The 14124-nt window shown below is 40.1% G+C and overlaps 1 protein-coding gene across 1 annotated transcript in view; it reads right to left on the bottom strand.

Annotated features, from left to right (window-relative positions):
• The window catches only part of Dnah6 (dynein axonemal heavy chain 6), a 185874-nt gene that overhangs the window by 168040 nt on the left and 3710 nt on the right, over positions 1 to 14124 (bottom strand). Inside the window, 5 exon segments of the mRNA XM_050130231.1 lie at positions 19 to 139; positions 231 to 365; positions 2908 to 3175; positions 8397 to 8659; positions 10400 to 10557. Coding sequence (XP_049986188.1) covers positions 19 to 139; positions 231 to 365; positions 2908 to 3175; positions 8397 to 8659; positions 10400 to 10557 — 945 coding nt within the window.

The following is a 14124-nucleotide window of genomic DNA, read 5'->3' as shown; positions in this document are numbered from 1 at the left end:
GGTTCTTAGCCTTCGTACCCTCACAGGGCTCGAACACACAGTCATCAGGAATAAATCCCGCAGCACGTAAGGCGAAGCGGCACGACCTCCTGACCACATCTTTCGCCTCATTTCGGAAATCATCGAGGTGCTCTGTGACCTAAACATTCATGATTGAGTATAATTAGTCAAGGCAAAATCAGGGTCCTAAGAAGAAAGGAGCCCGAAACTTGACCGACAGCGTCTATTACCTCCTGTAGTCGCACAATTTGCGCAGCCTTGAACTCCTGCAGGGTGTAGGTGTGGAATTTTTCAATATAACAAAGTCCCATAAAACTCAGTTGGTAGCACATCTCATTAATCTTAAGAAGAGCTGGTCGCAGATACTGGAAGAAAAGAAGAATTAATCATTATTTAATTTTTAAAGTCCTGTATTGTAAAAATATCACACACCAAGTAGGAACTTTCCAGAATAATTTTTGTAAAAGAATTACTCAAGTTATCATATTTAGTTTGCCCAGTTCTCTCCTTTTTACTTGGAGAAGGATGTGTGCCTTTTAGCTAGTAAAGGAATAAGATTGAAGGCAAGTAGCAAAAAGCTACACATCTTAAATTTCATTGGCTCTAGCTAATGGCTACTAAAAGACTTTACAGTGTCCAGGCACAACGATCACAAAAGGACCACTTACTATACTGACATATAACAAGACTAAATTTTACTCTAAATTTACCATGGCTAACAAGATGCATCGGAAAAGGATAAAGAAAGTCACAACTGACTCAGCTCTTTCATCCTAATAATGTGTCCAGGAGAAAAAAAAGTACACATAAGTACTTACGTTCAAAAATATTTAGACAATTGATAATACGCTTAGAAAAAATTATGCGTGGATATTTATTTGTAATTACATTTATTTGTAAAAGTATTGCTTGTAATTGCCAGAAAGTAGAAACAATTCAAATATCTATCGAGACATAAATAAATAAGGTAGGTATAACCACACAAAGAAATATGTTTAGCCAGTGGAAAGAAATGGTATTTCATAACACAGATACATTTTGTAGAGAGTACATTAAGTGAAAAATGTCAATCATATTGTATGATTTCATAAGTGTACAGAATAGGCAAAGTTATAGAGATAGGAAGTAGGTGTTAGGGAGGAACAAGAAATTGGAGAGAAATTGAGAATTGCTAACCATGGCCAATGTAGCCTTTTTTTAGGGTGATGGTTATGTGCCCAAATCGACTGTGGCAATGGCCAGTCCATCCTGTGAACACACTAATAGACTGGGGTGGGTAAATACACGGCAAGTATGGAAATTATGTATCAATGAAGTGGTTAAGGAAAACCCAGGCACAGGTGCTTACGAGATTGGCTGTTTTCGTGAAATAAAAATTTCAGGGCCAGCAAGATGGTTCAGCAAGTAAAGATATCTGCCACCAAGCAGAGGACCTCAGTTCAATCCTAGGGACACACCAGGTTGAAGGAGAGAGCCAACCCCCATATGTTGTCCTATGACCTCCACACACACACCATGGCAGTCAGGTGGATGGACACACACATACACACACACACACACACACACAGAGAGAGAGAGAGAGAGAGAGAGAGAGAGAGAGAGAGAGAGAGAGAGAGAGAGAATAAGTAAAATGCAATGACGTTTTAAAAGCAGGGGCTGGAGAGATTGCTCAGCGGTTAAGAGCGCCAGCTGTTCTCCCAAAGAACCTAGGTTTTGTTCCCAGCACCCACATGACAACTCACTACTGTCTGTAACTCCATCCCCAGGGCATCCAACACACTCTCTTGGCTTTCACAAGCCCTGCACACACACAGTACAAAGACAGGTATGCAGGCCAGCACACCTATACACAATTAATTCTTACATAAAAATTCTTACATAAAACAATTCTTACATAAAAATTTTAAATTCCATGCTTCTTCTTTTAGCCTGGTCTAGAAGATTCAGCCATTGAAGTCACTTCGTTTCTGGAGAGTTCGTTAGCAGCTAATGGGTACTGAACCATGACAGTAGGGACATTCCTAGGTAACACTTTGCTTTAGAAAGATGAGAACTTTCTAGCATTCTAAGAAGAAATTTAAGGGGAGGTACTATCACAACCAAGACACCACTGGCAAAGTGACAATTCTCAGCACATAAGAGAAGGGGACATGGGGACTGAGAAAGGTCATTTAAAAGACAAATCCAGGAAGAGTTTTGCATAATGACTAAAAAGATGTATGATCTATGCAGTATGCAAAGCATGGTCATGGAGTTCAAGCGGCTAATGAAGCTAAAGATGCAGAGTTTGAGGGCAATGCTGTGCAGGAATGGGATATCCTTGCATAGTTCAGCATGCTCTTTGGGATGGATGACCTGAGATGACACATCCTACACTCTTGCTTTGCTTGGTTAATTTTAATTATTATTGATCTATATTTATCTTAGTTCTCGCGACCTTCTCTGTTGTACGAGTGACATTACATGACATGACCACAAAAATCAATCAGATTGTTCTTCAAGAACAGCAAGCTGTAGCTGCTGACCAGAGAAGGTGACTGGTGTAAGGTGAGACAGAGGAGGTGGTTGCCTGTACAACACCCAAACATAATTCTCCATAAATGGGGCTGGGGAGCACATAGCCTCCCCTCTCAGAGAAAATTAACATCCTAAGATTTCTAGGCTGCCCCTAATCGAAGGAGACCTGTGTCTCTCTTCTGCCTTACTTACTAGTCTTACTTACTGCCCTAGTCAAGGGGCAGGAACCCGGATGACTGGATTGCTAGGTGTGACAGGACAAGGACGCTGAGTACTTTTACCAAGATGAAATAGTCTGCGTCAGGTGTTTGTATACCCGTGCCTGTGACCAAGTCACACTTTCTTGCCCTGCAATGTTTTTTTTAAAAAACATGATTAAGAAATACATACAGGATTAACAATGAACAGATTTTTTTGTAGTGCTTTCCGACAGCCGGTGATTTTTTTGGAGCGGACATTCTTCCTCCAAACGCTGAAAGCCTTCCATTTCCGGAAGAGCGAGAATATGGGGATCTTGGTGAGTTCTCTGTGGTACAGATACTCCTGCTCCCATCGCTCGATCTCGATGTACTCGATGTCATCATTGTAAACGTGGGTCACTGCTTTTTTGCTAATTGTGTAGTAGTCACTTTTATTGATGTTCTCATAACTTACGACCCTGTGGACAAACACCAATTGGGACAAATGGATAAAGTATTCAGCACAAGAATAAGCAATGGAAGTGCTTTTTGTTGTAGAAAGATAAACGCATTAAAGGTGAATACCATTTAGAGTTGAACCAAATACTAATAAACTTTCGAGTTAAAGAAACATCTCAAAAGACGAGAGAAGAGCTAGGTTTAAACACTGGATCATTCATTAGAGAGAGTCCACATTAGCAATACATTTAATCATTACACTTATGAGATCTTTTCAACAAAGAAACCCACTATAGACATTTTTATTACATTTATGTACATATTTTGCAGGTGTATGGTGATCAGAAGACAGCTTGTGGGAAGTTTTCTCCTTCCTCTATGTGGGTTCTAAGGACGGAACTCAGATTCTCAGGCTTGACTGCAAGTATCTTTACCCACTGAGTCATCTGCCACCCTCACTACAGACATCATTTTTCTTGAGACAGGATCTTATATATAGTCTTGGCTGTCCTGAAACTCACTCTGTAGACCAAGATGGCCTTGAACTCACAGAGATCCTCCTACCTCTGTCTCTCAAGTGCTGGGATTAAAGGTGTGCACCACTAAGCCTGGCTCCACTATAGATATTTTAAACTCAATAGTCTTTTATGCAAGCTGCTTTAATTAAGTTTATATTGATTATTAACTCATTAGAGATTATTCAATATCAGTAGCACGAAAGACCCTTAAACTATTTAGTACTGACAGAATTGTAAGAAAGATAAAAAAAACATGAATTATGAAGCATTTAATTAAGATTCAAATTAAACTAAATAATGTCTAATTCATCACAGATTATTGTCAAAAAACCATTTAGTTAAAGATACCTTTTTTCATCTGCACTTTTCATCAAGGGCATGCTTCAGCTTCACATAAAAAAGAAACTAGACCAAGAAGAAATTCAAGAACAGGATAAATTAAAAGGAAAAAAAAAAGGTGGATTCTAAAAAAAAATCTTTGATTTAAAATTCTTTAATAAGAAATTTAAAGTACAAAGGTATTTTCTGATTTGGCTAAAGTGACAAAATATGTGCCACTTAAATGAAATTAAACAAGTGTGAAATATGCCATAACAACTTGTCAAAATATGTTCAGGAATTTAGGAGAGTAACAGTCATAGTTGTGGAAAACCTAAAATCACAAGACAGTGATTAAACACAAAAGCCAAAGCTCAAATCATTTCTGCTAGAGTGGGGGCTCAGTGGTTAAGACTGATAGCTGGTCTTGCAGAAGACTAGAGTTCAATTCCCAACACCATGTCAGACGCTCACAGCCACACGTTACTCCAGCTCCAGGGGACCTATTGCCCTTTCCTGGCTTCCACAGGTCCTACACTCATGTGTACATATCCCCAACCCCCAACGCACATAATTAAAGACAGAAAAAATCATTATAAGCATTAAAGAGTAGACAGTAGCTTGAGGAAAACCAACTTTTTCCACACGTAAGTTCTGTTCTTGGTTCTACATTCTGAATCAGGAGTCTAAGCCCCTTTAGAGTAGCCTTGGACATCTGTGTCATGGCTGTAGTGGTTGAAGGTAAATAACTTAAGACACAAACGGTTAGGCTGTACAACCTTGGCTGTCCTGGAACTTGCTCTGTAGACAAGGCAGGCTTTGAACTCAGAGATCCACCGCCTGCTTCTACTTCCCAAGTGCTGGAATTAAGGGTGCTGGGGATTGAACTCAAATTCTCATGACTGAAAAGTAAGTACTTTACTGACTGAACTATCGCCTCTGCCCTGAGACTCTTCTTACAAGGATCCAACCGAATCCAGTCAGTAGACAGAAAGGGACAGCCAGGTCAAACAAAGTCCATAAAAATGTAGATGGTGTGTGCAATGTTCTGTAATCTTATTTCCTTAGGATGTCTTGTCCATTGATGAAAAGTCCTTTTCCAAATCCAGGTCCCAAGATGCTGCACTGTGGGGATCCCAGAGTGATGGCTCTCCGCCATCCCAGGCGCTGTGGGATCCCAGAGTGATGACTCTCCATCATCCCAGGACACTGTGGGATCCCAGAGTGATGACTCTCCACCATCCCAGGACTCTGTGCTGTGGGATCCCAGAGAGTGATGGCTCTCCAACATCTCAGGACGCTGTGCTGTGAGATCCCAGGGTGATGGCTCTCCACTATCTATTCATAATTTGTTTTCAGCTTATCCCCAAGAAGAAATAATTTACCAATCAGATAACTTTACTCTTAACCAGGGGAAGGAAGCTGTGACTTTTAAACAAAGGTCATGTTCTCATGCAGTATAAAAATGTTCTGTAATTCTAGAACACTCCCCACATTCGATATAAAATACTCATACAGTGACGGAACTTTGGTGACTGCAGGCCATGTAAAGACGCTAGTGATGATTCTTTATACCATACAATTAAAAAAATGCAGAATGCAGAGGACACAGTCAATCTTGAGTTTGATAAAAGTCTCATGTACAATGTAGTTCATAAGTAACTGTGAAGATGTCCATAACCCTTTCTGAAGCACTTCCCTGAATTTCGAATTAAGACTCGGTGAAGGATCTGTTGAAGGTCTTCGCAGCCACCTCTGTTGAGAGAGTAACATAAAAGGAGGCAGCAAGCGGTGGAGGATGCTTTATTGCCCTGTGCCAGATGGCTAGAAATCCCCAGCATTTGGATGCCTGGTCCTCTTGCAATTAGCTATCAAAGGCACCATTGTTTTTTACTCTTTAACTCTAAATGATGTCTCTTTCTGTAACACATTCAGTGTTGAAATTCTTGTGGTAGGATACTTGTCCTAAAATCTGGTCATGCTGTGTGTTTTGGAAACATTGGTGAAGCTGTCTCTCAAATACAGAAGTAATTAGTTCAGATCCACACCTCAAATGAAAATAAGCCCAGAACTCTGTTAAATCATCCTTTCCCAGAGCGGGAAATCAAAATTTTGATTTTCTTCTCCTAGTTTGCATGTGTTAATATAATTCCCAGCAGCTATTGGAATTTTCCTCAGTTCATTTGGATATGGAAATGTCAGTTACATCCAGCTTCAGAACCAAGAACCATTCCTACCTAAATCTGCAAAGCTGCATCATTTGTAAATATTTTCTGATTGCTGACAAAATTCTTCTTTTTAATTTTAATTAATTAATTATTTTAAAAACGATCTTTTCTCACTTTATATAGCTATCCCAGTTCCCACTAGGGAAGCTAGAGAAAAGCCCTACTCTTTTTTTTTTTTTTTTGCAAGTGTACAGCACCTCTATATTGTTCAATCTTTAAACAAATAAACAAACAATAAAGTTGTAATTGACATCATCAGCACATATCTAAGGTAAACTTTCTTATTTAAGCTTGCTTGGTTTTGTTTAGGATACTAGTCTAGAACCTAGAAATACAACATTAAAGAGGCCAACATAGATTATAGATTCATATAAGTGAACTACTGAGTCACTGAAGGTAAAGCAACCACACCAATGGAATGATGCAGAATACATATAAATCAAATTAAAAACTCTAATATACATTTATAATTCAGATTCATAAGCAATAAAAGGCCTTATTAAAAAGTAAAATGCCATCTTTATCAAATTGGAGTGAAAAATATGAAAGTGATTTTTCTTTTTTTTTTTTTTGTTTCTTCTTTTTTCTTTATTGAAAAGCCCTACTCTTGTCCCTTTGCAGAAGCTAAAGCTAAAAACAAACAAGCCAACTTCTCGCGTCTGCACAAGATGCTGAGTATAAATGTGGTTGAAGGCTTAGCTGGAAACATGTCACTTCTCCTGCTTAGCCGAGGAAGAGATGGCAGGAAAAATGTACGACAGAGAGTGTTGATAAGGGCTGAAGAATAATGCATGGCAACCCGAATCTATCTATTAGTAGAACTTTTGGGATTCACAACAAACAAGTCTATTAGTTTACATTTTCATGAAAATAGTGTCTCCTCTCACCAGAACAGTTGTTTTCAGTGTAATCTGACATACAGATCACTATAGTTTAAAGGAGAGTCTTCAATAAGAAAAACAAGTGAGCCAACGATGAGGACAGTAGCTTGAGAAACTGGGGTCACAACCAAGCTGTTATCCCCGTGAAGGGAAGACTTGACAGTATCTTTCAAGCTGATGGAGTGATGGAGACAGACAGTGTGATCTTGTGAAGTAGGTGGAACATCTACCATGTATGCCTCGGACCTTTACTGCTTAATAACTCCAAATCATCAACAGCCCCATGATACTTCAAATTATAGCAACAGCATGTATGCTCAGTATCAATGGAGAGAGTGTGTGTCTCTTTGATAATATCCTTTATTCCTTGAAACCCTTATTTCCACTCTATAAAGAAAAGCTGATGTGATCTTGGAGAGGCAGCCTATCAATTAAAAGTACTTGCACAGCATTTGGGAGGCAGAGACAGGCAGATCTCTGTGAGTTTGAGGCCAGCCTGGTAAAGGAAAGCCAATTCCAGGATAGGCTCCAAAGCTACAGAGAAACACTGTCTCGAAAAGAAGAAGAAGAAGAAGAAGAAGAAGAAGAAGAAGAAGAAGAAGAAGAAGAAGAAGAAGAAGAAGAAGAAGAAGAAGAAGGGAAGGAAGGAAGGAAGGAAGGAAGGAAGGAAGGAAGGAAGGAAGGAAGGAAGAAAGAAAGAAAGAAAGAAAGAAAGAAAGAAAGAAAGAAACCAAAAGCACTTGCAAAGGACCTCTGTTGGGTTCCCAGGATCCACATAGCAACTCAATAGTCTGTAACTCCAGTTCCAGGGTATCTGATGCCCTCTTCTGGCCTCCAAGGGCACTGCATTCATGTGGTACATGTACTTACATGCAGACAAATACACACATAAAACAAAACAAAATTTAAGAAAACCCAAGGTTATATGTAAAATAAATCATGTATCATCTACTGTTTATAGTTTGATATTTTCCTCAATAATAAAAAGACCAAAATGTTTACATATTGGTCAAAATAATGCTGTAACATTATGTTAAGTTAATGCTACATAAATATATGAGAAACACAGTAGTTTATTGTCCTGTAAAATAGATAATTTTTATATCTAGAAAAAGGAAAGATAATGGAAAATACAAATAAAATTACTGCATGAGGTTTCTCTTACCCTTGGGAGACAATCAACATTATTTTTGATCATAGTTATCACCAGTACCAAATCAATTATGGATAATATTTGCAATCTTATTTGTGATTTGTTACACTAAATGAATTGCTTCAAAAAAAAAGGGAACTCACTTTAGATTATATGTATCGTATTCAATGGAAGACTTGGGCACTGCCGAAATCATGTACAGGAATCCGAGATGCTCGTTCTCATGGATGATCTTGATGATCTGCAAAGGGTCTCTAATGTTGGCTTTGACGACTTCCTCTCGGTCGTGGAAGATGTACTTAGGGTAAGTCGAAGACCTCTTTGCGAAGAGCCCTCTTCTCCCAATACCCGTGCGTGGCACTTTAGAAGGGGAAGGAGCGAACATTTCAGCAGAGGAGCGCTGGAGCTAAACAAAGACAACTGTATTAAACTCGAGTTTCTGCCAAAGGGAAAAAGAAAAAGGCAGAAAATCCTCTGAGAGGGGAACATTCTCCAGTGGAAAACTCTCAAACGGTGCTTGAAGCGTGGCTTCTCAGCCACACCACCCCTCTGCCGCACAAAAGCCCCGCTGCTGCCTTCTCTCCTGTACACACATCTGTCTTCCCGTGTGCTGCTGGCTCTCTGGAGCCTCTGCGAGCTCACGCCCCGCCCCCTCAGCTGTGTTGTGTCTGAATCCCCCCAGCCTTAGCACTTAGTGACAACCTTGATGCTCTTTGAAGAATGCAGTCTTCCACAGCTGCCATCATGACCTGTCATGAATTTAACTTCCTTGTGGAGCTCGGGGACAGTCATGGTGAGTCCTGGAAACTATTTCTGCTACAGCTCTTGGGAAGCATTTATTTTATTAATGAATACTCGCCTGTTTCGTGGACCAGGGCTTCTCAGATGTAAATGTACATGTGGATGGGGGATGGGGAGTGGGCTTGTTTCAGAGGCAGGTTCTGATTCAGTCCTGCTGGGATGGAGCCTGGGATTCTGCGTCTCTAACCTGCTCTCAGGAGTCCTGGAACTGACTAGTAGCTGGGTCGCATTGAGCCGGAAGGCCGAGCTCAAACCCCAATGCAGAATTTCAACAGCTTTCTGGGAGATCCATATTCTGAAAAAATATCATTCTCTTTCTCCTGGCATCTCCTTTTCTTCCACATTTCAATTCCAATCCCTTCAATTACATCTAGCGACTGTGCATTGCTCAAAAGCTATCATTCCTTCCATGCAAGATGGCCACATGACTTCTCTTTTCTTCTTAACTCTCAGGTTGTGAGGCCCATTTTATGCCAAATGAACAGTTTGTAATAAAGGCAAACGGTTTCCTGGCTCTGCTTACATTGTCTCTTGAGAAGGAGCACGCTTTCTCTCGCCTGTATCTCTTTTAGTTATCTACAATCACTCATACAGCAGTTGTTGTGACCCCTTTGGGGGCCAAACAACCCTTTCACAGGGGTCGCCTGAGACCATCGCAAAAGACAGATATTTACACTATGATCTATAACAGTAGCAAAATTACAGTTATAAAGTAGCTAGTTATAAAGGAAAGTAGTAGTAATAAAGGAAATTTTATGGTTGGCGGTCACCATAGCATGAGGAACTGTATTAAAGGGTCTCGGCATTAGGAAGGTTGGGAACCACTGACTTAAAAGTTATCCTCCGACAAGCCTTTCTTAAATCCATACCCAAGAGAACTGTATGGCAGTAAATCAGCTTTATAGTTTCCACTGACTTTAAGATATCTTTTGGTTCTGTCTTTGTCTCTATCTTTTGAAGTCACTATGTAGTCTAGCTGGCCTCAAACTCACAGAGATTCACCTGCCTCTGCCTCCCAAGTGCTGGGGTTAATGGTGTGCACCACCTTTTATTGCCCCTCTTTAGAGTTTTCCAAGTTTCCCACTTTTGATATAAAAACTATTACAAATTACAAATAATTATATACAACATTTGGGACACCATTAACATGCAAGAAAATGTCAGAAGACAATAAAGACAATAAAAATCTCTCCATGGTTTTTCCATCCTGTGCTCATTTTCTTCAGAAACATTCTATATTCCCAATATGGACAACCTTATCTATATCCTTAGGGATTAAAAGTGAGTGAGCAACACCACACACGTGCCACTTTTCAAGATCGCTTAAGCGTTTGGCATCTCTTACCTGCTTCCTCTTCACGGCCTCTGGAGACTCCTGGATGGTAAGTGAAGACCTGTCCATCATGCTCGGTGAGGGCTTAAGGATTCCAGATCTTATTAGTTGTTGTCGATTCTGTTCATAGGTGTATTCTGGCTGCATATGATCTTGGTAGACTTTCAGCACTGGCTTTGGGGAGTAAGAGATGGGGAAATCTTGTCAACATCTTTGCAGATGTCATTCTTCACTGCTGTTGAACCTTGCCCTGTTGGAAATTGATCCCCTTTGCTCTAAGTTCCTATGCCAAGCCACAGTACTCCTGTATCCTGTTTTGGATCTGCTGTTCAAACAAGACTCTGATGCTTGGTGTCAACAAACACTTCTAGAATTAAGATTAAGAAAAGTTCAGAATGGTGAATCACATACCCCTAGTTAACTGTGACCATTTTACACTACCTCTCAACTGTTGGTAGCTAAAAGCAAACACAAAAGTCTGTGTGGTGACTGAAACAGGACCAAGGCTCTAGAAAACACAAGGATGCCCAAAGATACCCAGCAGACACTCATTAGAAAGGAGGTCAGTCTCTCTATCATGATTGGTCTTTGTCAAGTTGACACAAACCAGAGTCTCCTTGGAAGAGAGAACTCCTTTGAGGAATTGCCTCCATCAGAAGGCCTGTGGGCATGTCTATGGGGCATTTTCTTGACTAATGATTGTCATGGTAGGACCTAGACCACAGTGGAACAGGTTGACCTAGGAGGTATAAGAAAGGGCTGAACAAACTGTGGGGAGCAAACATTCCTTCTTCCGTTCCCACCCCGATCTCCTGTGTGGCTTTCCGGGATGGTGGACTGCTACTTGTGAGTGGAAATAAACCTTTTGTTCTCCAGGTTGTTTAGTGTTTATCACAGCAACTGAAAGAAAAATTATAATAGTTTCTCAAAAATTTCTGTTTTGGGTTAGAATTATGAAACTGTAAATAATTATATTCAAAATACTGTTGCATCTTTTTCTTCTATGTAAGGGGGAAAATGAGAAGATGTGTACCTGGTAGAAGTGTGCTTTAAGATTTTTATCTACTGTGCAAGTTTTTCTGAATACAATTCCCAAAGCTATACACAACCTGTCTTTGTCACTGTTCTATTGCTGTGAGTGATCCTATTAACTGCCTTGGCCTGTTAATAGGGCAGAACTTAGGTAGGCAAGGAGGACTGGACTGAATGCTGGGAAAAAGGGCAGAGTCAGGGGATACCATGGAGCCGCCGCCACTGGAGATAGATGTGCTGAAACTTTGCTGGTAGGCCATGACCTCGTGGTGATGCACAGATTAATGGAAATGGGTTAAACTAAGATGTAAGAGTTAGTCAATAAGAAGTTAGAGCTAATGGGCCAAGCAGTGATTTAATGGATACAGTTTCTGTATGGTTATTTTGGTTCTGGGCGGCGGAACAAACAAATGGCTCCTTGCAACACACACAAACTCTTAGTTGGGGCTTTCTGACAGTTTCAGAGGATTAGTCCACTACTATCATCAGGGGACCACAGTAGCAGGCATGGTAGGGATGATGCTGGAGAAGTAGTCGAGAGCTATATCCTATTCACAGGCAGAAAGAGAGAAAGCCTGGCTTGGCATGGGCTTTTGAAACCTCAAAGCCCACCCCCAGTGACACTCTCTCCAACAAGGCTGCCTCTACTCCAACAATACCTTGCCTCCTAATCCTTATAATCCTTTCAAATAGTGCCATTCCCTGGTGACTAAGTATTCAAATATAGGAGTCAGTGGGTGCCGTCCTTATCCAAACCACTACACAGCCTCATCAATAATAAGTTTACCATGAGATTAGCTGTGGAAACTAGGTGTGAATCCTTCAAATTCCAGTCTCTAGGTGTTAGAGGCAGACTGAAGATGTCAGAGGAGTGTGACGCTAATAAGCTTTCCAAGATCTATACTAAGACAAAGTCCCAAGTGGGGAGCAACTTCAGAGTAGATTCAATGCAGGAAAAATGAGCAGAACACAGAAAGCACACAGGGTTTTGTTTGTGTTGTGTTGTGTGTATACATACATGTTCAAGTCCATGTGTATGTTTATATGTTTATGGAGGCAGAGGAGAACTGTGGATGTTATTCCTCAGGTGCTATCCACCTCATTTTTGGAGACAGGACTCTCATTAGCTTGGGACTTGCCTAATAGACTAGGCTGAATAGCTAGACAGAGAAACCTCCAGTTACAAATTGATTTAGTTACTAGGAAATAAAATCAGGAATATTAGAATTAATAATATTCATTATATGGCTTGAAAACAAAAGCTGAAAATTAAATATGAGAATTTAAAAGGATATTACTTGCAATAAACAGAATTTTTTAAGTTTTATTATGTGTATGTGTCTGAGTGTGTGTGTGTGTGTATGTGTGCTACATGTGTGTGGGTTCCCATAACAGCCAGAGGGGGTTTGTGAGATCCCTGGAGCTGGAGTTACAGGTGGTTGTGATAGGAATCAAACTCAGGTCCTTCAGAAGAGGAGCAAGTGCTTTTAGCAGTTGAGTCATCTCTCCAGACCTCCAACAGGGCTTCTTTAAAAATAAGGATCAAAATCAAAACACTCCACAATCAGTTTAACAAAAGAATGATAGGAGCTTATTATAGAAAAACTGCTAAACCACCAGAACAAAATTAAAGAATAAAAAGAGCCAAATGTGAATTGTGAGAAATATGACATGGAAGCATTTATAGATATATAAAATAGCTAAATAAAAATGTAACACTTATTTTAATAGAAAGCATTAATTAAATGCGATATAAATTACATCAACATAATACTATTGTAAATCTGTTTGTCTAACAAAAATAGCATCCAGTATGCAAATGGGTGGGTGTGCACACCCTCACCTCCATTAAAAGGCAGAGAAGTTTTTCTGGCGGGCAATTCAAAGCACTGTTCAAAGTTAAAAGTGTTTATATTGAAGGCAGAAGCAAGCGAATGACTGTAAGATCAAGGCCAGCCTAGTATGCATGGCAAATTCCACATCAGCCAGGGCTACATAGTTAGAGCCCATCTGAAGAACACTGTGTGTGTGTGTGTGTGTGTGTGTGTGTGTGTGTGTGTGTGACATGACTTATAAAATACCACTGCTAGGAATCCATCTTTATATCTGTATATGTACAAAGGAGCATTTTACATCATAGGAAAGTAATAAATCACAAAATAAGAAACCACCTAAATTCCCTTCCATTGGAAACCAGTTAATGGGTGTTTACTATGGTGCATCTAGGCAACAGTATGCATCAGTCTGTTGGAAAAGAACCTTCATCTGGGTGTGGTGGCAGATGTCTATAATAACAACACTCAGGAGGCCGAGGCAAGTGGCCTTTGCTTTGTGCTCTATTTGTAGTGATATTTCATTTGTATTTCAATTTAAAAAAAAGCCTGCCTAGGGATCAAAAAGCAAAACAGCCAGCCACTGGCTCTTACCTCTATCTCAGTCTGAAATGGCTATCCTGCCTCCAGGAATCTCAGAATGAGACTGTGTCAGTGAGCCGTCTTTTCCCATTTTACATTCCTCTCTAGGGCTGGGATTAAAGGCGTTCACCATCGGGTTTCTATGGCAAACTAGTGACTACTGGGATTAAAGGTGTGTGTTACCACTGCCTGGTCTGTAAGGCTGACCAATGGGGCTATTTTACTCTCTGATCTTCAGGCAAGCTTTATTTATTAAAATACAAATGAAATATCATTACACTCCATAGTAAA

The sequence above is a fragment of the Alexandromys fortis genome, unplaced genomic scaffold (assembly GCF_014885135.2).
Source record: "Alexandromys fortis isolate MF-2015 unplaced genomic scaffold, M_Fortis_MF-2015_v1.1 scaffold_336, whole genome shotgun sequence".
Taxonomy (NCBI): Eukaryota; Metazoa; Chordata; class Mammalia; order Rodentia; family Cricetidae; genus Alexandromys; species Alexandromys fortis.
The sequence above is the reverse complement of the archived record's forward strand: the minus strand, read 5'-3'. Positions and strand labels throughout refer to the sequence as shown.